Source organism: Osmia lignaria, chromosome 3 (assembly GCF_051020975.1).
Source record: "Osmia lignaria lignaria isolate PbOS001 chromosome 3, iyOsmLign1, whole genome shotgun sequence".
Lineage (NCBI taxonomy): Eukaryota > Metazoa > Arthropoda > Insecta > Hymenoptera > Megachilidae > Osmia > Osmia lignaria.
Genome location: NC_135034.1, coordinates 11,204,389 through 11,229,718, shown reverse-complemented (window position 1 = coordinate 11,229,718; position 25,330 = coordinate 11,204,389). Strand labels below are relative to the sequence as shown.

Below are 25,330 nucleotides of genomic sequence, written 5' to 3'. Positions count from 1 at the left end.
AACAAAGAACATCTTAGTGCATATGAAACACTGTTAACAGGTTGCATAGATCGTAGTATGATGCACAATGCAATACGAGAGATATAATTGGTCACGGTCAGTCTCTGCTGGCAAAAGTTTCCAAAAGGAGCAACGTGACCGAAAGAAAGAGAGATGTAAATCTCTGAGTGGAGAGGACGATCTTGTACCGGCATATCGTTGTGCGGTCTTTTCAACCGGTAGGGATGAGTAAGCGAGCCGACAGGGTTGCCGAGTGCGCTAGAGTCGTCCGTGGGTGCATCGTGCGCGATACGATGTTGCCGGTAGTATAGACAGCTAGATGGGGATGCACACGCCTGGTCTGATCGGACCACGGCCATCTACCCTAGCAGCAAGCTCGTTTACGCGACTACTCTATCTCGTTCCCTGTCTCTTTCCCATCGTACACCACGAGTACACGAACGTGCACGCCCTCTGGAATAAATTTGTAATGGTCCCGTGTAAACTCACATGGACGCATGTCTGTTGCGTTCGTTTTGACGCACCATGGAACCTTCGAATCGTTTATAATTAGACTATCCTATCATACGTCCTCAAACGACGTGTATTTCTCGAATGAAAATTCCAAGCAAGGTCTTTGCTGTTGCCGCGTGTTTGTTTCGCTCCCATTACGACTCTGTATACTGTTTGCGGCAAGACATGTGCATACATGTACATATATGCGACTATGCCGCGGGATGGTAGCGAATCGAGCATTCTATCCGAAAATCGATTTGAAACTACTTGCACAGCAACAACTTGCTTTCCACGCTCTCGCTTTCTCTCCGCGTCATACTCGACACGCTCGTTTCCTTGGAAAATAACGCATTGCCGTTCTTTGCTTGCTTTTTCTACGCGTTCGTGTCGTTTGAAACATCGGTACTTAGGATTCGCGCGCCATTACTGACGTAACGAATTGACGCCGTCTTGCGTGCCCTAACCTCAATTTTATGTAAAACGCGTCGACGTACAGTTGCGCGACGCTGTTCTTCTTTTTATTCCTTCGTCGTACGTTCACGTTCCTTGTCGCGTCATGTTAATTCGATGTCAATTCCGATTTTGGGATCGTGTTGTTACCGTAGACGCCGATAGCTTCCACAGGCGCTGGACGTATCGCGCGCGCGGGAAGAAAGAAAGCGAGACGGTCGTATGGAGAGGCCGGGTAGAGAAGAGAGAAAGAACGGGAGGACTCGGCCGCAAGAAGTGGGAAGCGAGGGTAATGCCCGGGAAACCAAAACAAACCAGGCTTCTGTGTGTTGGCGCGTCGATCCGTGGCGTGTGGTGAGGGTCGGACGTTGACCCTTCTTAACACACGAATGCTTTACGCACGGACATGGAGTATACGGGGTGGCAGAAGAAAAATCCATGACTTTGTTATGGGAATGTGTCATGGTGAAGCTAAGAGCACAAGTTACGGGAGTACGCGCACGGAAAGATTAGAGAGTTTTAGAAGTAAAACGGCGGTAACGATAGGGCATTGTCACGGAACAATCGTGAAAGCAAGTACGTGACGACACCAAAAACCCATAACGATTCATACAGTTTCTAATACTGATTTTGCATTTCTAAGCAACCGCAAGGAAAAAGAATAAATTACTGGACAACTATTGACTTTTTTCTTGTTTTGTTTTTTCCTCTAACGTCGTCATACTTAATGACGCACGTGCACGCATTAATGCATGTCGTTATATACAAACTCACATTTGGAGCAAATACTACGATAACGAGGTATGGTCAAAGAGCAAAAAGCCTGAACTCTGCCATTGTTCGGCGTCGTTAATGCGTAGAAATTCAAGCGGAGAAAAATGCACAGGCACAGAAACGCGCTGAAACGGGCCGATTCGGCGCAATTTCCAAGCAACAACAGAGGTCGACGACACAGGGAAACAGAGAAGGAGCATCGTTTCGAACGTGCAAGAGGAGGGAGGCAAGCGTCGAACATCCGTGAGTCACGATGAAACTGCACCAGGATGTTCAACTTGTTTTCAATTTGTACTTTAACCATCAGCAACAAAAATCTGTCAAGGCATACACCCTGAATGATAACATATCTTTAAAACATCGTTCTTACTCTATCATTAGAATCTATTGTCTCGTATTGACAGCTGGCATTAGTTCGAAAAATTCATGATAAATCTCGATTTACCGGCTTGATGGCCGCCATTATGAAGGTCAGCGCCACCATCGAGAACGTTGTGAAACGGCCGTTGCTTGGTCCCTGAGGAAGAACGAGAGGAGCGTAAAGAGAGAAAAGAATGGAACTACCGAAAGATTCAAGAGCAAGAGCGCAGGGAGGGACGAAATGCGCAGACGCACATGCGTTGTTTACGTCTCCAAGCGGCGCGAGGGTTCGCAGCGTTTACACGAAACGAAATAGAGGACGTTAGTTTACCCAGCCAGAGGCCGAATCCAAGCTTGATGCGTCTCGATCGAATATGTCACTCTCGTTTAGGCAGAGACAAAACGGGCCAAAGTAGAATGGACAATAATGAAGGAGCGAAAAAGACACAAGATACCAGGATAATGGAATGAGATACGACGCGAATATTGTCGGTCATTCGCTTCTGCCTTATCATCTTATCGTTGACTTTGACTTTGACACGAAGTACATTCTTGCAACGGTGAAAAACCGGCCGGGTTACCTTGTCCGTGTTTGTGTGATAAAAACACTCGCGTACTCTCGTTTCCTTGCGTGCGGAATCTGAGAATCCGAGACGGAAACCAGGCGAGGCTGATTAATCATGGCCGACGCTACTTTGCGTTATAGCGGTACACTCGTCGTGGCGTTTGTTTTCCTCAAGCACTCCCTCGCTCCCGCGTACGCCTTTATATGGGAAGTACCGTAGATTAGCATAACTTGCGATTCTACTTTCGAACGGAGACTAATTATCACGCTGATTATCCTAATTAATGCGCAGTTGCACTTTCATGCCTATCGTGATTATTAGTTCGGTCAATCGAGAGGGAGCAATGAAACGCATTGTTGCCAACACTAATGAAGCTAGAGATTATTGAAGCTACTTTATCGTTTCAGATCGTTTTGATAGTAGAAATGAAAATTTGATAAGAGAAACGGTTCGCGTATCGAATGCAAGGTATTCCTTTCATTCCTGGTATTTGGTTCACTTTCTCTTCTTACACGGACACGATTCGCTGACATTTTGAACGATGCACAGCACAGCTGTTGAACTATTTAGGTTGATAAAACTGCATTATTAAATAGCAAAAAAGATTAAATATTATAGTATCAGAAGCTAACAAAATTATTTTCCTGCATTTGTTTGTTGAATTTAACGCGATTAATTTGAATTTTTTCGGATCAGCAAAATATTTTCTCCGTAAAAAACACCCAGACTCCATAATTTCGACATTGGACATGCAAATGCATAAATTGTTTAACTTCTGCAACTGCTCTTTCTCGAACAGCTGGAGCTTTTTCCAAGCGTATCCGAATAATAATCAAAGTCACAGCTTCACTCAGTAGAACTCCATTCCAGTATCCTCATCTTCACTAAAATCTCAGCTAAAACTTGTCCTGTCGTTGTCTCTTTTTTTTAAACTCGTCTTCGTGGCCACATTCCAGACAATTACTCAGATCCGAGTGGCAATTTTGTGAAATAGCCGAAACTGGAAGTACCGTTACCACTAGAAAATACAGATTTGTGACTCGGCCTCTCGTAATTCTTAATTATTGTTAAACGCTGGACCGCGTTAATGAAGATACTCGTTAAGCATACGGAACACAGATTACACCAGTAAGCATATTTATCAACAGTTCTACTTCAATTGAAGAATAATACCTGTTGAATATAAAGGTCATCGTGGAGCAGTATTACAAGTTTAATATAATTGAATAATTAAGTATTAAACGAAGATGGAAGATCTTGAATAACATTAATATTACAGTTGTAGTGACCTGGATCTGCCTATCTTATATAGGTAGACAAACTGCAAACGACTGTGTGTGTGTGTACAGGATGCTCCGAGTGTTAGGTTACACCAGTATTAGGATTATAAAATCCTTCAGAAACCAAAGTAGTAATTTTGATCATCGCTGCCCTGAGGCTTATCTTGTAGCAAATTGTGCCCTGAATCACCAGGGCATCTCATGAACAAGTCTGCAGTATACGGCCCTGAATGCCACGACATTACTCGGTGTCAATTCTTAAGGGTTTAAGTTACGATCTCACTATATCTTGGCGGTGATTATACACCAGCTTTGGATTTAATATCTTACCCGACACTTTTTCCATGTATTCTTGTGTCTCGTTCGACCAGTCAAACGGATAAGCTTGGCTGTCAGTTTGACAAGCGACGACTTGTTACCGTTCACCGGTTCTTGAACGTGCGCCAACCAACGAGCGAGCGTTTAAGGACGTTTTTCAAGGCCAACCCAGTGCGTAGAAAGAAAGAAATATTTATTTGAGTTCTTATCGTGAGAAGCTCACTTGTTATTGCCAAACTGGACGGCAACGTCTGCACTCGCTATCGGACAGGAAAGGTTCAACATCCAATCTGAGGTCGCCAGGCGCTCGTTTCAACGAGACACCAGGAAATTCGAATAATTTTGCTTGCTATTCGATCATCATCTATATACTTCACTAAAAGAACAAATGGATGTTTTTTGTAAATGGGAATCACTTTTAAGAATCCTCTTATAAATAGAAATCCACTGTTCCATCTTCCAATGATGACCATTTTAAAAATGGTTACGGTTATCCGATTTCACTTTAACCATTCGGTGATTCAATGTCTTCAGACGATGTTTGCGCTGGTTATTTGCAATTTTTCGTCTGATCCTCGCTCGAGGATCTGTCTCGGTCAATATTTGTTATCATCGATCTTGCTAATCCATAATAAGAAACTTTTGTGAATATATATTTACACTGCTCGATATTTTTTTAACATCACCTGGTTGCTTTTAAAATGCGTAAATTACATTCTGCATATTTAAAATTGCACTTTTGTTCCAACATTCGTGTTTGGCTCGTATCAACAATTGCAATGATGCTGTTTGAATTTTCTTGGAACCGATGCGAAAAACAAGTCCGATCTGCTTGTGATCGAGATAAACGCGATTGGTAGCACTTGCAAAAATAAAATTCGGTCGACTGCGTTAGACGTCTGTCTGTTGCACGGTGTTTGCTCGGCACAGCACGTGCGAATTTGTCTCTGTGTATTTTTAAAGCGTTCCTTCGCGAGCATCGCTTCAGTTTCCTGATTAAACGAGTCGATTCCATAGTTGATCGTCTCGCAAATAGAAGAAATAAAGAAAGAAAATTGAAAAAAAAGGAGAGTGTAGTAGATTGAAATTCGTGGTGAAAGTCGTGAAAAGAGCGATAAGAGCAACGACACTTTCTTATCGGTGAATGATACCGACTCGTTTCGAGACATGGAGTTTTTGATCGATGTCGTGTATTCGATTCGCAAACAATGTTGTTCTATATTTATACGTGCTTCTCTTTATCTTAGATGCATATTATTTTTAACTTCTTCAATATATTACAATCTTGCATATTATATTCACTTTTTTGAAATACTTTCCTTTTTGCAAAGCATATCAAGAATTAAGTTCAGTTTCATTTAGAATACATTCGATGCATATCTAGTAGATTTTTCTAATCGACCATGACAACGATTGATTCTCTGGCGCTGTCAACGGCCTTGCCATGTCCCAGACACACCGGTTCTCCTCAGTTTACCGAAGTTGAGCAACACGTTGGGCGCGGCTTGTCTTAGGACCAGTTTACAGTTACTCGAGGTCCGTTGCCTTGAAGAAACCGCCTGCCTGTCGTCTGACGCTGAAAATTGCCTCGCTCAGCAACTTCTGGCGCTAAATCGTGAACTATTTAGCAAGAAAACTGAGTGAATGCAATCGATGTAAGAGGTACAGATCTTGTTGTTGAAGGATATTTCACAAAGGGACATTTTGATGCTGGAATAATGAATACTCGTGAAAAGTTTATGATCACAAAAGATGTTTAGTATCGTGCTTGGAAAAATTTGCCAACGTTTAACCACTGCATCACTTCGACGGCGCAAAATCCGTAGGAGATTCTACTTCGAGCCTCGCCACGCTAATTCCTTGTTACTTCGCGTCGAGTTGCGCGTAAAAAACGAGCCCATTGTACGCACGGTGACCGAGGAGAATTTAATGAGACGTTACACGCGAGGCTACGAGCCGCGCGTTAACGCGCGTGCCAGGGGCAGGAAATGCAAACGATCGTGCGGCAGAAGCGACGGATAAATTTTCCGTAGAATGTTAGCAGTGACGCATTAAAGAGACGGGTAAAAGGGAAAACGCGTTTTTACCGATAGAGAAATATACTTTCCCCTTTCCCGCGAACATTCCTCTTTCATAAGCTCGTTTCACGGACGGACAAGTAGCCGACAGATACATGTGACTTTCCTACTCGAGATCGATACGAGAGAAAGTTACAGGATTGCAATCGGCCAACGGTGTCGAAACTGCTTACGTAAATGCTGTTCTGTGATGTTTGAGGACCGTCCGTGATTTTCTACCTTGTCGCGTTACGCACTCCAGCTGACCGTTGATGTCAGGTGAAAACAGAAATGACTAGTGGGACATTGATTAAAAGAGATTGTTCTTAGAAAAAATATTGAAGTATTACTGTAGCTTCTTATTTTAACATTAAAACAGCTATCGATTTAGTGTTAAAGCAGAAAAATCAGGTAACCTACATGTTTATAATAACGAGATGATCTAATAATAAGAGCTCGGTAGTCTCGAATGAAGAGCTCTAATTGTTCGAGCTACCTTCACCATTGGAGGTCAAGGTAGAGACCACGAACGGTCGATACCACGCGTGCGCTCGTTGCACAGGCCGTCCAGCCGCGAGGAAGTCACGACAGCGATGATGATTCCGCAAGAAGTATGTACATACGACGGTGGTCAACACAACAGCAGTATGGATATCTATAGGTTCGAGCATGGTGATCGCTCGTTAAGGAAGCCGGTGGCTCGAGCAGTATGGCCGACACGCGTACATTCGGCGCGCGTAAAAAAGATAGCCAGGACCTAGGACAACGTGGCGGAACCGTATCTCGTATCCCCACTTCGACGGCAGCTGTTCGGTAACCAGCTGAAATTCGCGAGTGTGCGGCCTTGACTTGCTCTCTCTCGCCGTCAGAAAATGTCTAACGAGGCCCCCTGCGAAACCAAAACCCTTTCTCGACCCGTTCGCCTTCCATCGCCTTCGTTGCCTGTCCGGCTACCGTACACCTGCGCCCGGCATTGTTCGTCACACGATGACTTTCAACGTGCTCGAATAGATAGACATAATTTTGTTATGAAATACTAGTGAGCAAAAGATCTATGAAACATCAAGTGTTTTAGAAGACCTCTTCGATTCCTGTTCATAAAAGGCACTAGTTAACTTTTGCTCGAGTGCGTTCGATTATGAAACAGGAATTATCTCGTCTAACAGAGAACCCATTACGCTGTGTAATTCTTACACAATCAATTACATAACGTAGGATTTCGATGTCGATAAGAGATTGCAAACTGCAATGCGACATGTACCGCTGTTGCATCTCGATTCATCTCGTGTAACCTCGTGGCAATAAGAATAATTTCTTCGTAAAGTCATTTCTAACGAGCTGGAAAACTTTTCAAATGATATAAATTCATAAGTGATCAGCCTTATGATGAAAACGTCTGTCAGCATCCAAGGAAGGCAAGATTTCAAATTATCTCAGTATTTGCAATACGAATGCAAAATTAAAAAGAATTCCGCGATGGAAAATAACGTCACGTCGAGGCGTTCCCGTTCCTTCCGGGCAGCTACTAGTTTTCTAATGGCTGATCGTATGCACACGCTCGGCTCCCTACTTCTGCTCCGCTCATTAGTCCTACCGTCAAAGCTTTCAAGGTCGGTAAAGTTGTAGTTTCCAAGGAGATGCTTAACGAATACACGTCTCTTGGCCTCAAGAGGAACTTGCACGCATTGTCTACTTTTAGTATGCATTCCTTCAAGAGCTACTAGCAATCTTGAGACCCGAGATTAAGCAGCTGAGTGGCGTAAGTTGGCAAGCATAGGTAGAGAAGTCTTCCGCTTTGATTTTCATGAAGATTTATTGGCAACGAGACTAAAGTCCCAATTTGTCCGATTTAAATTTGGGTTTCTCATACGATGCTCTAATTGTGGATCAATTATTCTTCACGCTATCGAGCTGGCATTAAGAAAAAAGCAACTAACACGTGAGCGGATTAACGATCAAACTGAACCAGAACGATATTCGAGAATATAGCACAGGCAAAAGTTGCCTTGGTTAACGATGCTCTACCATGCCTCCTACGTGCCTGCATTTTCAAATATATATTCGTATCGAATATGCAAAGCGTGAATCAAACGATTTATCGTAGCTACAAAGAATTAAAACAAAGAAGACCGAACGTGTTTCCTAGTAGCTCGTAATGTCGATGTCATGGTCACAGACACTTATATCATGCGATTTCAGTCCACGTTTATTAGCAATGGAATCATTTCGCGCGTAACTCACTCGGATTGATATATCGTGTTGTTAGAAGAAATATCCACAGACTAAAAACTGGCTATGACTTGTATTACATTCAAAAAATTGTTTAAAAGAAAAATCCTATTTATTTAGTGGCTTTGGCATTACGTGATTGTGTAATTTCTTTCAATTGGTTCCATTTGCTTTATCAACCGAATTCACGCCAATACAAATCAATTTGCAATAATTAATGAAATACACAAATTAAAGTGGAAAGGTTGCTCAATATTCACTTTCTATGTGGTTTCCAACGTATTAAACCTCGATCGGTCATCGTGAACGCGTTTTTACTTAATAAGCGGACACGCTGACCAAGTCCAGTTGTAACAGTTATATAATACACATCGAGGAAAAGGAAAAAAAGTTATTCAATGAATCGATTAACTTGAACGCTATTACGATTGTTGAGGTTCCAAGAACGGCAAGCATGCTACGCAATTATTGTGGAAAAATCGTCAACGTCACACGATTCAGAGAGAATCTTCCGTTGATAAAGCAATCTCAGTGATGCCAGCGAGCGAATCCAATTATGAGATGTCTTAATTACAGCTATTACTTGCTTCTTTGCTAAATTATTCTTTATTGTCTGGTTCAAAAAACTGTTTTCAAAAAATGTGCTAATTATCTCTGTTGAACGATGATGTCTAGTCGAATGAATAGTAAGAAAAAAAAGAAGAAAGAAAAATTGAATGCACCGGCTGAACAGACTTGGTTTTCGTCGGTTTAACGCTGTTGCTGGGCGCACAAAAATACGTACGACAGACATTACGGTGAACGTGAAGTTTACACAATGTTATTACGTAAGACAGACGGTCGTGTCACAATACGACCCGACATCCCAGAGCTGGAGGTGTACGCGTACGTGTGTACGCCGTTGGCAATGAATCGGGACATCCGCATCCGCGTCTGTGTCGGGGGACATCCGCGAAATATCTTGGCGTGGGTTCGATAAAAATTCACGTGAACTAATAAAACGGTCAGCAACACGAAACGTAAAGTCTGTATAGCATAAAATGACAATTTCGCGGAAAATTTGCACGTAAAATGTTTGTTTTTAATTTTAGAAATTTTAATAATAGCAACCCTTAAGAAGATAGTTTGTAAATTTTTTAGAAAAAAATTATTGATTCTCTATGTATCCCTACTTTCAATTATTCGATTTTCCAAAAAATTAAATCATTATTTGATTACTGATTCCTCGAAGAAGCGGATTCACTTCTAAAAAACTGTCGAAAGAAAGCTAAGTGAGTGGAAAATGCGTGAGGGTCTTTACGTAATTTTCCTTTTGCTCGAGTTATGCAAATGACTGATAGGTTTACGTAACTGATTATCGAATAGGAAACTCGGTATGCTTTCTGGAGACGTTTAGTCCTGATGGCAACGAAATGAAATAACCGCGTTCTCTGTAGTTGTTTAAAGGAAGCTATTGCATCAACATAATTTCGTCCCGTTAGATATTTTTGGATTTCTCGGGAAGATGAGGCTGGCCTTGAATTTAGACCAGTATCGGGTTATCGAGCAATTGTGCGGAGCTTCGAGGAATTATATAGAGGCTAGTGTGTATTTGCGACACAATCGTTGACTAGTTTCAGAATTAAATGTTCGTTAGAAGTATCTTACATGCTCGTACCATGTGATGTTTCATCTGGGTGGTATGATTCGTCGAAAGAAGTTGCTCTATCTGCGCGAATTGCTATCCAAATATAATGATGGAAACTTTAAGAATGTACAGAAACCTTGCCAGACTATATTACGCGGTTGTAAAACGACATACGTCGTTGAATAGACAAAGCCAAATATGAAACCATGGAATTTAATTAAACAATAAACCTAGTACGAGTTTTAAACTGTGTCTTTTTGATTCAGGATTAGTAGAGAATCCTAGTAGTTTAAATAGATAAATGTCCATCAAGTAATTCAAGTTCAGCTAATTAAAGAATAATCGCTTCCTAAATTTAATAGTAACCGCGATCAAATGACAAGCCAGCTAAAAACAACTTCGAACAAGAGGGCATATAGTATTACGCACAGTTTCGCAAGATAGAGAATCATAAAATATTTGATTCACGGTCATACATCCGCATGGTGCTTCGTGAAATACTTAAAGATGAAGATCGCGTTTTCTTTTTTTTTCGTTTCAAGACCAATACGTAACGCCTCTCCGTCGAGATGTTACAGTTAAACGTTTAAAAACGTTGCAGCTTTCATTCCAGCGCGTTTCGAGCGAAGCACACGCGTAACACGAGCCGCAGTGATTCTAGGTCACTTCGTAACCCACCTAACACACCCACCCCCGCGACAGAGGCAAGGGTAGCCGAGAGGACGGTGGAGCTTGTCGAGGCTATGGTCAAGGCCCGCGGTTCGAATTCGCCTCAAGGCCCCGTGATATGGCTATCGATGGAAAGAGTGGCAGAGTAGTTGCCATAGAACTAGAAATAAATCTTCCGGCAGTGCGTTCTATGCGCTCGCGCGTTCGCGTATTGACCCATACAGCTGCACCGACTTGCACACGGATATTATTTCGCGCGCGTGCAGTCAGGGCCACGGTGACCTTAACTACTGCCTCCCCCCATCCTCCCGCTTGCCCCTCGTGCCACCGACCCTCCGCTCACCCCCGCCGAGTAACGTTGCACGGCGGATAAATGCGGAGTGGTGGCGGGCAAGGAGAGAGGCACGTGCCACCGATGACGTCACGTGGTGTGCATTGCGACGCGGTGCAACGCCGGCGCCGGTTCTCGCGGCTAGAGATCTAGGTCCATGCGGAGGCGTCCGTCGTGCTAGCAAGGTTCTGCGCAGACGCGCATGGATGCTGGTATAGGAAACGGATATGTTCGGATACGATCCAACTTTTCGTGGTGACGAAAATCACGAACGACGAGAAAAAACGCGCCACCGGAGGGGCGATGACAGGGGCGCGCACCTGAATCGGTCCTATAATTCGATCTCTTCGACTTCCTGTCTGTGCGAATACTCGATTTGTTGCGAAACTTGAGCGACCAAGCATCTGACCTATGTTCGAACTGAATGAAAGTTATTCGCGTTCCTCCCTAATTGGAATAGCTTGGGGACACTCGATGAGTGTTAAAAATACTGACTGGAAGGGGCAAGGTTACGGGATGAAACTCCAGTAGGTCACTCCAATTAACATATCGCTTGATAAGCATCAATTTGACACACCCCGTAATATTCATTTGTTTGAAAGTCAATTTTTTGCACAATTGAGTCAAGGGAGTTGTTATAATAATACGAAACGAGGAAAAGACCTTGAATCTCTCTTCCGCCTCCAGTTGCGTATTGCAGACAAATTTCATCGAAAGCTCATGTTGCCGCGATAACATCAATGCCACCACCTATCGAATGCAAACATATAAGCACCGCCGTTATCACCAGGATTACTGTGTGCTATATCGAGGAAAATAGATATAGAATGCATAAAGAACTGCCCACTATAGTGATAATTCCCTTTGGTTACGTCGACGATCAAAGGATATTAGCTCCGCCTTGGATTGCTATCACATGGGATCTACGATCGATTTCCTACCCACCCTTCTCTTCGACTCTTCACGAACGTTTACATGGGAAGGAATATTTACTTTCTTGCCAGGTTTAATCGAAAAATTAGCAGCTTCATAACCAAGGCCGTTGAAGCTGCACAGATATCTTTGGTTCGGTCAATTAGGTCAGGTGCGCGCGGAGGATACGCTTGTAGTCAGTGAAAGTGCCACAGCTGGTCATGGAGCTGGTCGAAAATTATGCGCCACGGCTGCATGCTTGGTGCACGGCTCTCGATGCCGCGGTTACCACGCGGGGAATCCAAACGGTACTTTGACCGGGTCGCGTTCTTCAAAGCCGGCAGATGAATGGGCCGAAGTCGACTTCGCGGTCGGTGAAAGTAGCAGGAACCTTCGGCTAACTGGGTTACGAACACTTTTCGCGCTCTTCGGGATGTTACTCTTGGCATTTATAAGTCGGACTTGTAAAAGGATGAACTACTAGACGCGCTCGAAAGTTGATTGACTTCGGTGATTGGTTTTTAAGCGTAATGGAAGAAGATGAGGTTTCGAATACCGTAATGATAGGCTGTTAGAATCATTTTGATTATTATCCTCATATGATGATAGATTGTTAATAGTTTTTAGTTAATCTATCAGGAAAGTTCAATCGTGTTTTGCGAAAACAATCGACCTTGCCGTTCGATCAAAGAAACTTTACCTGCCTAACCACTTAGTTTAAAATTGAAAATATAGATTTTTGTTGCTTGTAATATAATGATACCTGTTTTCTTCACAAGAATTTCGAATACAAAAAACAGAGGAGTCAGACTTACCTGTTCGCTTTCGTAGATCGCGCTGTTTGCCACTTCATTTTCGATCGGGTCGTGGTTCACTTTCGCTCGGATCTGGAAAACCATAAGGGGAGCGCCTTAGCAAGGTGGTAGACCTTCGTGGGGCTGAGCTTAGCTATTTTCGTACCCCGCCGAACCGATTTTCCGTCGACATGCTCGCTCGACTCGTACCTAAGTTTAGAGTGCGGCGATAATACCTCAAGGTTTAACTTGTTAGCCATCTTACGAAATACCGAAAATCGCCGCGCGTGTTTACATCCTTGGCTCGGTCGACGCTTATGTCATCGGTGTGGACTTGGCATACGTCTGAGTCGTACTCTTAGCCTATGCATTTGACCGCTCATTAGCTACCATCTGTGTCTTCTCATCTTCGAAACGAACCAATTATCTAACAACGAACGATTAACGACCTAAAATCTATCTGTATATAAGAGAAGCTATAAACTTGTACACTCTGCCATTCGAATACCATTTCATTGATTAATGTTTCTATATTAACAGAAGGAAGGTTCGAGATATGTTTGATCTAACAATTCTCACATTACGCGTTAACCCCGAAGCACGCGAACAGACTCGTGACTCATACTATATATGCAGAGGCAACATTTCTTGCCGGTCAGGGCCGATGCTCATGCCAAAACCTTTCGCGAACGATCCCTCGTCCCTGCCTTCTTTCCTTCCTGTCGCGTATTCTGATTACTAGAAGCAGGATCGATAGAGTTACAAATCGTTGAAGCAGTCCACGTTCCTTTTTAGAAAAATGTCATGTAATGTTGTAAATCCGTGAATGCAACTCCACACCGATAGTAGTCTGACCTTGCCAACCCCGAAGATTACATCAAGGTTAGCGCTCACACGTTTATGTTCTTTGAGGTTCACCCCGCTCGTGACTTGCGCTAGCCACTTACGCAATCCGCCGTTTTTATCAGCCTCATTGACGTTAATTAAATGTAAGTCTCGAATGCGGAAGGAGCTAAGTTCGGCCAGATAAGTTTGCCACGCCTTATGAGGGATTTAATTGTGCGTTCCAACTGCAGTTGCGCAGTTGCGATAACCTTAGAGTTCCAAACGAATCTCAAGGGGGTTCACTATGATAATACCCTGCTCATGCAAACCGTCTACTTTATCGACGTTCCCTAGCCTCGCTCTTTTATACAAATCATTTGTCTTCGTTTGAAATCAGACGCCAGCTCGATTTTACTAAGCATAGATCTCGCGACCGCATAGGGTTCCCGAAGATTAAGGTCAATGAAGACTTAGGGAACGAAGCTGCTAAGAGCGTTGATGAAACTTCAATGAATTACTGGTTTTACTCGAGAAAGTCAACGAAATAAATACGAATAACTAATTTCCATTATAAAAAAAAAAAATCATCCTCAAAACAATCGAAGCTATTGACAAGAGAACAAAGTATAAAAGACGAACAATTATCCAATATTAGCGATAATGTTCCCCGAAAACGATCTCTGTTAACGGTTTAAATATAAATCTGACGTCCGACGACCGCGTACACGTCACGAACGACGCAGACGAGAAATAAAAAAAGATTAAAAAAGAAGAAGAGAAAAACCTTCGTGGAATTGCGAGGATGAAATGACAGATAGTCGCCTAGGCTACCCGAAGGCCAAGTTCATCAGCTATGGAATTAACATTGCAACACAGCGCGAGAGGTGCACTTGAATTTATCAGATAACCCGATAGCCACCAGGCCATCGCAATCGATCGATATCGCCCAGCTTGAAATCTTCCCGGCTTGTTCTAACCATCCTTACCTTCTTTTTGCGCGGGTGTTGTTCCTCGAGGTAATCGGGCACTATACCCTCGTCCAGGGTGGTAGTCGAGCCGGGGGTACTACTCGACGACGAGCCAGACGCGTTGTAAGGGTAGTGCTGCTGATTGTGCGAAGGATGAGCCGAAGTCGGCCATAAAGACCCTGTTGTCGGTGCTCCTTCGTCGCTCAGGGGTGGACTAGGGGTGCCACTCCGCCATGAAGCCCCGCTGCTGCTGCTGCTGCTGCTGTTCGACGTGCCACCAACACCCGGTGAGCCGACCACCACGCCGCCACCCCCTCCTCCTCGCCCTCCCCAGGAACCTTATTACGACAAAGCAGACAGACTTTTAATTAATTCACATGTCACGTAGATTGCTTTATTTGTTCACCACCAATCACTTGTGGTGGTCGATCCTTCAGGGTGGAATGGGGTAAAAGCAAATTTTGTCCGTCGTCTAAATGAATGCATACCCAGATCGATATGAATCATGACGATTAATTGAACGTCATGTTTGTTCGTGGTCGTTGATGATTAGATAGGTATTGTGCCAGACGTTGTGGCACTTTGAAGCTTCGATTCGCGTTACTCACCGATTGTGTAATCTTTATAGAAGTAATACCAGGGTTTTTTATTGTACGAATTGTACTTCAGCTATAAGCAACTTTGGAAATCAATTAGTAATTTCAGTCACTTTTTACGACAATGATTTCATAACGGTTCAACGCACAAAGTCGCGATAAAATGAAACAGCAAGCTTGCTTGGAAATAAATCGTCAAGCATGGGTTAAGCGTTCACCACGTGATACTGACCGTAATTGTGCTGGCAGTGAAGTGGCAGGGGATTATGAGGACTGTGTGGCGAGCAGGAAAGCGACATAAGCACCAGTGCAGCGGTGCATTCGTCCATGCAGTCGCCCCGCTCGTTGGTACGGCAACCCTCGCGACCGCACCCATGGGGTATCCTATCGCTCCAACCGCTGTACGACCGTTCGGAGTCGTTGCTCGAGCTAGGTCGTCGTTTCCTGGACCTGAAATGGTCGTAATCGTATCTTAGATCGATTGAATTGCCCCTTCTCGAGTTTCGTATTGTAGGAGTAACTACAGCAAGTGGTATGTTTAATGAAATGTAGAAAACTAGTCAGCAGAGAATAGAAAAAAAATTCATTGAAGTAAATACAAGGTTCGAGTAGGTCAGGATTGTAAATTGTATTTAAGGATTTTTTGGGGAATTATTTTTTATTCGAAGTTTATAGAAGTGACTGGATAATCATTAAAACATCTTCATCGATTAAGTCATTTGACGGAACCGTTCCTTGATTATACTGTTAATTGCATTGTTCGTTTCATTGAAAATTCGTATATTACTTAATCCTGTACATTATTTCAAAGCCACGTTACGACATTGCTTGTCATAAACACCGCATAAACTATCAATTTGACGAGAATGAAAAACACAACGAACGTTAGGCTTGGTCATGTAACGTAACTGAATTAATGGATGAGTGTGCACGTTTTACAAGAGGAAGCGCTCTTTTTTCTCGTGTTTCCCCCCATCTTTAAAGAGGAACCTACGCGTGCCTTGACAATAAGAGCCTGTCACCTGTAAAAAGCCGAGCAACAATGGATGGCTGCCGGCCGTTCTCGGAATTTCTCGCTTCTGCAATTACGTAAAATAGTGTTCTGCCAGCCGATATTCCGTAGGTCGGTCGTTGTACCGTAATGTTCTGACGGACGACGTGCAGTGAATTATACTTTTTTCCGAGAAAAGCTGTAAAGATGCCAAGATAAAACCCTGCGCAAAGTATACGGACTCGTCGTACGTTTCCTGGATATCTGCAAGGTTCATTTTCGATCTTGAACCATCGCGTTCCTCTTTGTTCGACCACGATCATTTAGAACTATTTCGCGAAAATGATGAATTGTTGCGTTATGAATATCAAGATTTTAGTCCTCTACGTTTTAAGTTTTATATTTAAGCTCGATGTATGGACGAGAAACATCCCCTGATAAAACGAACTCGACAGTAGATCGAATGTTCGTCGCAGGATATTTGACACCGTGTGATCGATAGAAACCCTGACTTTCTAGGAAATTACGGGGTAAATTTTCCTCGTTATCCGTACTGATCGGGTATCAATTACTCCAACGGAATAATAAAATCGATATAGATTGTCAGACGGTCCCAAGTCATAACCGTATAGATAGCTGATATCGTATTTTCGAAACAGATCATCGTGACAAAGACTCATCGACGTTAAAGAGCAACTTCGAGGCGAGTCCAATTGCAGGCGAAAGAAAAACCGTTGCGAAATCAAAGAACGAGCCAGCAAAGATGGTTCTCGCGGACTTTCTAGAAACCCAGCCACCAGGTTTCACCTTCTCGCGAGCCTCTTTCTCTGAAACTTTCATGGCGGCCTATTCGGGTCTTGCTGGTCGAGCAGCAGGCATACGGAACAGAAGGTGGGCTCCGTTGTCGGCAGGCTGACACGTATGTACGCGAAGGACACACGGTGTACCAGTGTAATATATATCTCTTTCTATGCCTTTCGGCGGGGAGGGGTGACGAGGGGAAACGACGCGTAGTCAAGGCCGCCGCGCCGCTTAGTCGTTCCGCTCGGACCGGTACCATCGAGAGTCGAAAGTGAAACGTCGCGTTTAGCGAGCACACCAACGGGAATGACGCACGAACTAGACGGTATTTCGAAAGTAATACCTCCTCCCCCTCCTCGTTCGTAGAGTAGGCACCGTTGCTGTCCCGCTTTTCGATTCGAAGGCTGAGCGCATGAAAGTCCAGCCCCGGACTAGAGCTGCCAATTGCTCGATAATTGCCGTCGAATTGCAACAGGTATAAAGTAGAAGGTAACGAGGGAGAAAGAAGAGTTGTGTAGCTTGGAAATAGAGTCAGAGTTACGGGAAAAGAGAAACGGTGGACCTAGAGAGACCATGGGTGGTACCGTTAAGATAACTGCGAAGCAGAACCAAGAATTCGTTCCGTGGTAATCGTTGGAACTGGTTTAATTGCAACAAAACATTTTGAAAGTTTCGGTAGAAAATAATGATTTACAGAGTTCAGTACACAGAGAATCGTTGTTGTTTAGTCGCGTTGACGAACGTTCAGTGTTAAAGTAGTTGTCGTGTTAAAAACCGCTTATCCCGGCTGTTGCCGCTCTAATTAAAGAGACGCTGAGCGTCGTGCGGGTCGACTAGCTGGCAAAGACGCTCGGTAAAAACGAAAGAGAAAGTAAATTGCCCCGATAGCAATGCTCCCGATACTTAGTCGCCTTGTACTTGGTCGCGAGAGTCAATCGACGTAGTCAAGGTGGACGGGGATAATCTTCTAACGTCGTGTTTTCTCCCTTTTCTTTTCCTTCGGCACTCGCGTTGCGTGCTAATTGCGCGGCGAACGAGCCGGCTCGAAGAAAGAAAAAAATTGGAGCGTGAGAATACCTGAGTTTCGATCGATCGTTCCCTTTCAAAAGATTTCGCGCGCTTTTTCGCAATTTGCATGCACGTTGCTTTTTTCGAAAGTTAATAAGTTTAATAATTTAACAATACATTATTACTACAAATTTAATGTTGCAATGAATTAAAAAGAAAAGTAGCAGAATTAAAATGTTTAATCCGATGCTTATCTTCCTAAGCAGGCACTGATTACGTACTTCATAGTATTTTACAATTTGTTAATGAATAGAAACTGAGAAAGTTAACACGGAAACTAGTTAAGTATTAATTTATTACTGAATAAATAATATCTAATAAGTCAAGTAAATATTAACTTAGTATTTAGAGTCCTACTATGAATCACTGTTCTAGCCTCACGGCTATGAAGTGTTTGATTATGCAATTCATTTAAATTGACTCCATTAACAAGTTGCATTGTAATGAAATTCAATGATTAAAAAAAGCTAATTTTCAGCACGCGTGTTTAGAGATCGGGCTCATATCACTGTAACCTTTGCTTATTACTGCCCAACTAAAATAAATGCTTACTACGCCCTCTAATTTATGTCTACTTCAAGTTCCAAACATACCGCAACTCAAGTACCTCCATGTACTTCATATACACGCACAACCACTCCCTACATGGATACACGCGATTACAAATGTGTTACGTACAGTATGCGTCGCTTCATCTTCGATCTATCTGTCCCGCAGCGATCACGTTGATCCTACTAGACGGTGAGAGGCGGGCGTAAAGAGGAAAAGCTGTTCCGTGTCCGGGTCCCGGAGTACAGGATCGCGGTTGGCCCAGATAACACCGTGATAATGCACTTCGCGTTATATGGGTCGGGAAACGCGTTGATCCATATTTTGCATCGGCTCGTGGATGGACAAGTAGGTCAGCGACTCGTGTGTATGCCACGCGAGAAACCAAGAAGAGTGTGTGTGTCGTTGGCAGCCGGCCGGCCGGTCATCTCGTAGCCCTCCCAAGCAGATCCTCTCTCTACTCGCACAAACCGGCTTCCAGCACGCGTCGTCCAAGGGTGCACCAGCCACCGCGTGAACGAGCCGGCATCTCTTTTGCAAGCGTAATCGAGAAACACGCGACTGATCGTGTGCTGCTTGGTGAGATCGCGTGCGCAACGGGAACTCTTCTCTCTCGGCTTCGTCGAAAATGCGGTCGGTGGAAAACACCGCTTGGGGGAAGCAGGAGAGACACGAAACGGGTTTTTCCCGGCGTCTAGGCGCACGAGGATGACCTGCACCCCATAAGGCACGCGTGGCGAGTGCATCGATCCGCTTCCATAACGCGATATCCGGGTTACAGAGCCAAACACGACGGGGTCAGTTGAGTGGATACGGGAACTTGGTAGCCGGCTACCGACTGGCCTCTATCGAGCGACCTGATTCTCCACCGCAGGACAACCCGGACAACCTGATTTCGACTACGACCCTATTCGCTGACCCGATTCCCCCGATTACGCCGGCTTGGAATTTACGACCGCGAAACGGAGGTCCCCTCCGTTGCCTCCGTGTCCTCTGCCTCGCATGGGGGTTTCAGTAAATCCGGCCTGCAGCGCGCAGCGGGGCTTACGAATCGATGGAAACGCGCCCTAAATAGAACTGTGGGGCTTACAACGATCCACAGGACGTGTAAACATAATTCTGTTCTTTTTATTGGGTATAAGTTAAATATTTGAAGAAAAATCGGAAGTCTTCTGAAATTTACACGTCTCTTTACTTTTCCTTTCGAACAAGTACTACACATGTCGTGTCTTCTTTACAGGACTGCTAGAAATCGTTGTATTATTTGAATCGAGAAATACTGATAGAACAGACTTCTTATCTCTAGATCAACATCCTCAGACAGAAGACACAGCCATTAATCAGGCACGTCGCTTTATCAAGCTCGAAGCAAGCTCTGCTAACTCAATTTCTCTCATAATTGATAAATGGCAAAACTCGTTCAGAGTTTTCTGTCTTCATCGTCAGATACCATCTACTGTACACAAACCTCTAATTTAGTGGCTCTCTTTGTTCCCGAGAAATACCTCAACCACTGTTCATGTCGTATTCGCTGTCCAACGATTAAAACTCAATAGATCAAAATCCGTATGGAATCAAAAGCAGTGATGGATGAAATGGATCAAAAACCAATTACAATCATGGTCCTTCAATCTTCAATCTCAACAAACCCTACACCCCAAAGTGCAAGGTCATCCATTTAATCGCTTGTTCCGTGTTTAAAATCCCCCGACTCATCGTCATTGAAACAAAAGCGTTGGCCAAATGCAACGGTGTCCCCCGGCGGAAGAGTTTTAGCAGGCAAGGTCTTCGAAGTTCGCACCGCGTTCGCGCACGCTTACACAGGTATACGGTCCGTGTGCATACAGCGCATTGCGTCGGTGTTGGTGCACGTGTACTGCTCTCGTTTCATTGTCCCAGATTCGCCGGTGGATAGAGAGTGACCCACCCCTTGACCATTCGAAGCGGGAGAGGGCCAAGAGCGTTGTCACAGAGCCCTCTTCTTCTTCTTCTTCTTCTTCTGTTTCACCCCTCGAATATCCTCCTTCTTTTTCTACCACTACCTTCGCTGTTCCATCTCAACAAGTAGCAGCGGTTGCCAAGTACTACAACAGGTATGATCCGCGTGCTGGCACGTGCATCCTCGGCAACGTAGATGAGGTCTGGTCGATGCGAGACTCGGCCAAGAAAGGGGAAAAGTTGGAGTAAGAGAAAGGAAAAGAAGGAACGACCGATCCACGAGCTTCGAGAGAGAAAGGAAAGCTAAGGGAAGGTGGGTGGAGGAAACGGAAAAACAGGAAGGACGAAAACGATGCGCGTGGCTGTTCGTGTACCTGACCCATTTAAACGATGCGTCTCCGCGCCGCTAGGTACGTAGCTGTATCGATCGACCTAGATCCGTGGCCCTAGCCTGGCACGACCTACTATTTGTTGGACCACCTTAACCACCCTCCTGTACCACCGTCGAACCCCTCGCGTACCCCCTGTTCCCTACCCTGTGATTGCGGTTCAACTTTTTACACCGATCCCTGCCCTGCTCGAACCCTTGTCACTTTGCCTTGACTACGAAATGAAGGTCGCTATTCCTTTTTCAATGTCTCAGTTTTGTCTCGGCGTGGAAGATAGAAAATAATGAGCTAATCTTTCCAGAAAGTGAATAAAATTCAGTTTTAATTTTTATTCAAAGGGGTTGAAAATTAAGTTTTGCTAGTCACTTACTGCAAACAAATCAAGTAACAATTATAAACATCGTGAGGATCGACAGGAAATTCTGCAAAGTTTCGTATTCGCATCTCACACAATCGCGAGTGCAATTTATGAGCGACAAAATGAGAAAGAGTCAAGATCAACTGGTCGTTCATCATTTCAATTGTGACCACTGTTGTCTCAGCAAACGTCGGAGACATTGAACGAGGCTACCGTATGTCAGACCGCAAACGCTCGTATTTTATGCCGGTCGTAAAAAAAAGAGAGAAAAAAAGAGATGAAACAACTATTGTACGAATGGATCGCGCCGAAAGCCAAGACAGAAGGTTTCGCGAGACAAAAATGACATCTGCTAGTGCTCCGTGTAGGTCAAGATCGCGCCTGTTGGCATATTTTGTTGCTCGAGACCTTGGCTACTCTCTGTGTCTAGGTTGCACACCGTCATCGGCCTAGTCCACGTTCTAACGTTTCCCGTCGTAGCCTCGTCCTGACTCTCGGCCTTGTGTAACTTCCTTTGATAGCTTGGTCAACAACGGATTGTTCTAGGTCAATTAACCTTTAAAACTTTCTCCGGTCAACCTTGCGAGTAATAAACCGTTAGGGTCAATCATTTGATTCAGTTATGCCGATCTAGGTATTTGAAATTTGGGTATTCATTTTTTTTATCCGGGGGTTAAATTACAAGTGGAGTATTCCAAGGTTAGTTCATTCTAAAAGTACTAATGATGGCATTATTAGTAAATTATGTTAAGTTGAGCCTACTACTGTGCTCAGTATTGTACATTAATAGTTACTTTAGAGCCTCAATGAGCAGTAGACATGTCTTTTCTGTCATCGCAATTGCACCTTGAAACCATACAAATTTGTCTTAAGTAATACGATCGTGCCTTTGAAAGTAGAGGTATTTTAAATACACTATTATATGCCTCGTGCATACAGCAATTTCCCTGTCTGTTGTGAAATATTCCTCTCAGTCACGACGTCTTAATGGTCCGAATTCATACACCATCGTAAGCGTCATAAATCGTTCACCTTACTTTAGCTATTTCGCAAGTGAAAGTCCAGTTAACCGTTCACGAAATACCTCAGAAACTCTGAATCTCTTTCGCGCGAAAAAATGCGAGTTTCGTTCGTCGGTGAAACCTGGGTCAAATAAATATTCTGTCCAAATTTCGAACTCTCGGAACGCAAACGCGGTGAAAATTCTTTCACGGTGTCTCGCATATTTATAAACGAAGATCTTCATCCACTCACTGGTTGCACAATACGAATAATGGTTAGATTTAGCCCGTGGCGTACGATTCCTAGAAACGCAACAAGAAGCTTCTTCGTCAAAGCAAACGAATGAAAATAATAGAGGGCTAAACAACGTGGAACTATTTGTCTTCCCTTGAGCTAGAATATATTGGTGTTAACAAGCAATTTGCTGTGTTTACAACGCAAAGAAGCTTGGGCCTGGCTATACATGGACTGGGCCGGACGACGAAACGCATTTATTTTCAATTAGCATGCTTTTCGGCTCCTTATCTTGGTGGACACGAATAACTGAGAACACGAAAGAGCTTCATTAGCAGTACGATGCTCGATAATGGTTCACATGGCTGTAATAGCTGCGACGCCTAATGGATCCTGTTTTTCAAACGTTACTTTATCGGCTACGCAAACATCATCACGTTAACCCTTGACGTATAGGGTTCTATGGAACTTACATTTGATGATAGTGCAAAATTGAATTAAAGAGATATACAACGATGTAACTTCAGCACTTTCACTTATGAAACCATCTTATATAAGATAGTATAACTATTCACTGAAAGCAGTGAGTTTAGTAGAAATTACTCCCTGCTCAAAGGGTTAACGACAGCATTCGAGTTCTAACTGAAGAAGACAGACCAAGATCGACGAGTTGATTGGACTCGATTAACGCGTTCACGCGCGACCGATAAATGGACCGACGGGGTCAGGGGACGGAAGAGCGGAGGATAGATCGAAACAGGACATCGAGTCCTGGGGGATGGCTGCTGGGCGGGTTGCTAGGTACCGGAAAGGGGACTAGCTCGCATACACAGAACGTGCTACTGCACCTGACCCATATAAATGCCACGGTATTGATCGACCTAATTCCGCGCAAAGTCGGCCTCCACCTCCTCTTCACCCGCACAGATTGCTGGTCGAAATTACGTAAGCTAACCTACTGACTCACTGCACCCGTTGCCGCAGCAGAAACTTTCAGTTATTACGACCGTGTTTCGAATTGTTCCTGTAATCGTTACTTCCTCGCCTGTTGGACCTTCACCACGCGTAAAAACGATATATATATATGTGACAGAATAATCTGTTACTTTCACCCACTTTGCGAGATGAATTCAAAGGGCAAAAGTATCATTTAGGAGTTACATCGAAATGAAACTATGCTGCACGTCGTTTCAGTAATAATTGCCAAGTATGGAGCAGACAGATATTAAAGAGAAAAGGAGGAGGTGTCACGCTCCCGAAGAGGATCGTTTACGGTTTCGTTACGTGAGAAAAGCCCGGTCTTGCTTAATTTACAAGCGAGTTGCAGCGATTGGCAGGCCCTCTTCGCGTGCACGCTTGCGTGTGAAAGGGCAAACCGAACGAAACCGAGCCCCGTTCCAACGATGAAAGAAGAAGCTACGTGGATGGCTCGGGTTATTCGTCTTCCACGGTTGAACAGCCGTTATTGTAACTTGAATTTTCCTCAGCGAAACACCCATGCGTCATGGTGTTGCTTTCTTTTATGGATTGCTTGAGTGGAAGGAATTTATTATGATGACGTGGTGCTAAGGGAGGATGGATTGTTACGGGATTTCTGTCAAGTTGAAAGGTGTTTCTGAATGTAGCATTTGAATGATTGTTGGAATGTTAAAAATGTCATTTTTTACACCACTTTTGTGACATCCTGTAGAATGTAGCAAGGAACACGGCCAATCACCGCAATGTATTTTGCGAGGATCCTTGGCCGGACGCAAGGTCTCGTTAAGGAGGTAGTTGGACGCATATGCTTTCGTCATCGATACCGTGGAGATTCGAAAGGCATTCGATTTCTCTTCGGTGACCTTTCCTTTCACGTGGGGCAGGTCGTGCCATGGCCAGCTGCAGCCTTGGCCAAAAACACCAACGTCGGCCGTCTACCTGCGTAACTACGCCCCAAAGCGGCCACCGGACGTTACACGTCACCATTACCCTTCCTCTCCCATCCCTTCCATGCCGCTAGTCCTTTGTGAAAGGATCTTCGAGGGCTCGGTTCGCGCACGACTTTACCCAAGAAAAAAAGAAGAGGAGAGAAGAAAAACGAAAAGTCGAGGAGGTCGTTGGCATCGGTCGTCGGTCATGGAACAGCCTTCTGTTATACACCCCTCTCGGGAAATGAGGGTAGAAGAGGGTACGGGCACGAAAGAAAGAGCTAGACAGAAGGTTGGAACGAAGGAAAGAAAAGGAGATTTTATACGAAAAGATAGGGATCTTCAGTCGTAGGTGGGTAGAAACGTGAATTCGAGGACCTTTCGTCGCGCAAAACCAACACGACGCGTCCTTTGCTCCCTATTTCGGTTGTCACGATACTGATGTCCTTCATGGAAATGCTAATGGGTCAAGAAACTGAGTTTTAGTAAACTATAAATCTTCTCTCGATTTTGGTAAGTATATTTTCTTTCTTAAGCTCAATGAGCTTAAATGCAAGCATCATTAAAGCTTATCCTATGACGTACTAACTCTTTCTACCAAGCAAGCTAGCATCCACTTTAGAAAAACCTGAATATAGCACCCAAGGGTAAATTAATATTCATCCCCTTATGGCACGAACGAGCTGTTTACCTCTCATGCCATCGAGATCTCTAGCAACAGAATAATTCACGTTTATTGTTCAACCTTTAACAGCCTTGCTGGACAGGCTTCACACGAGAAAGTATATTTTAAATTTCATATACAATTATAATATGACATTGTTGTGAATCAAAGCGACGCT

The 25,330-nt window shown here is 44.0% G+C and overlaps 1 protein-coding gene across 3 annotated transcripts in view; it reads right to left on the bottom strand.

Moving 5' to 3' along the window:
• The window catches only part of Glut4EF (Glucose transporter 4 enhancer factor), a 59,117-nt gene that overhangs the window by 8,558 nt on the left and 25,229 nt on the right, over positions 1-25,330 (bottom strand). For all 3 annotated transcript variants that reach the window (XM_034332327.2, XM_034332329.2, XM_034332330.2), the window contains exons 3-5: positions 15,484-15,701; positions 14,674-14,993; positions 12,884-12,955 (exon numbers count right to left, since the gene is read on the bottom strand). In XM_034332327.2, the coding sequence (XP_034188218.2) occupies positions 12,884-12,955; positions 14,674-14,993; positions 15,484-15,701 (610 nt within the window). The remainder of the gene's footprint in view (positions 1-12,883; positions 12,956-14,673; positions 14,994-15,483; positions 15,702-25,330) is intronic.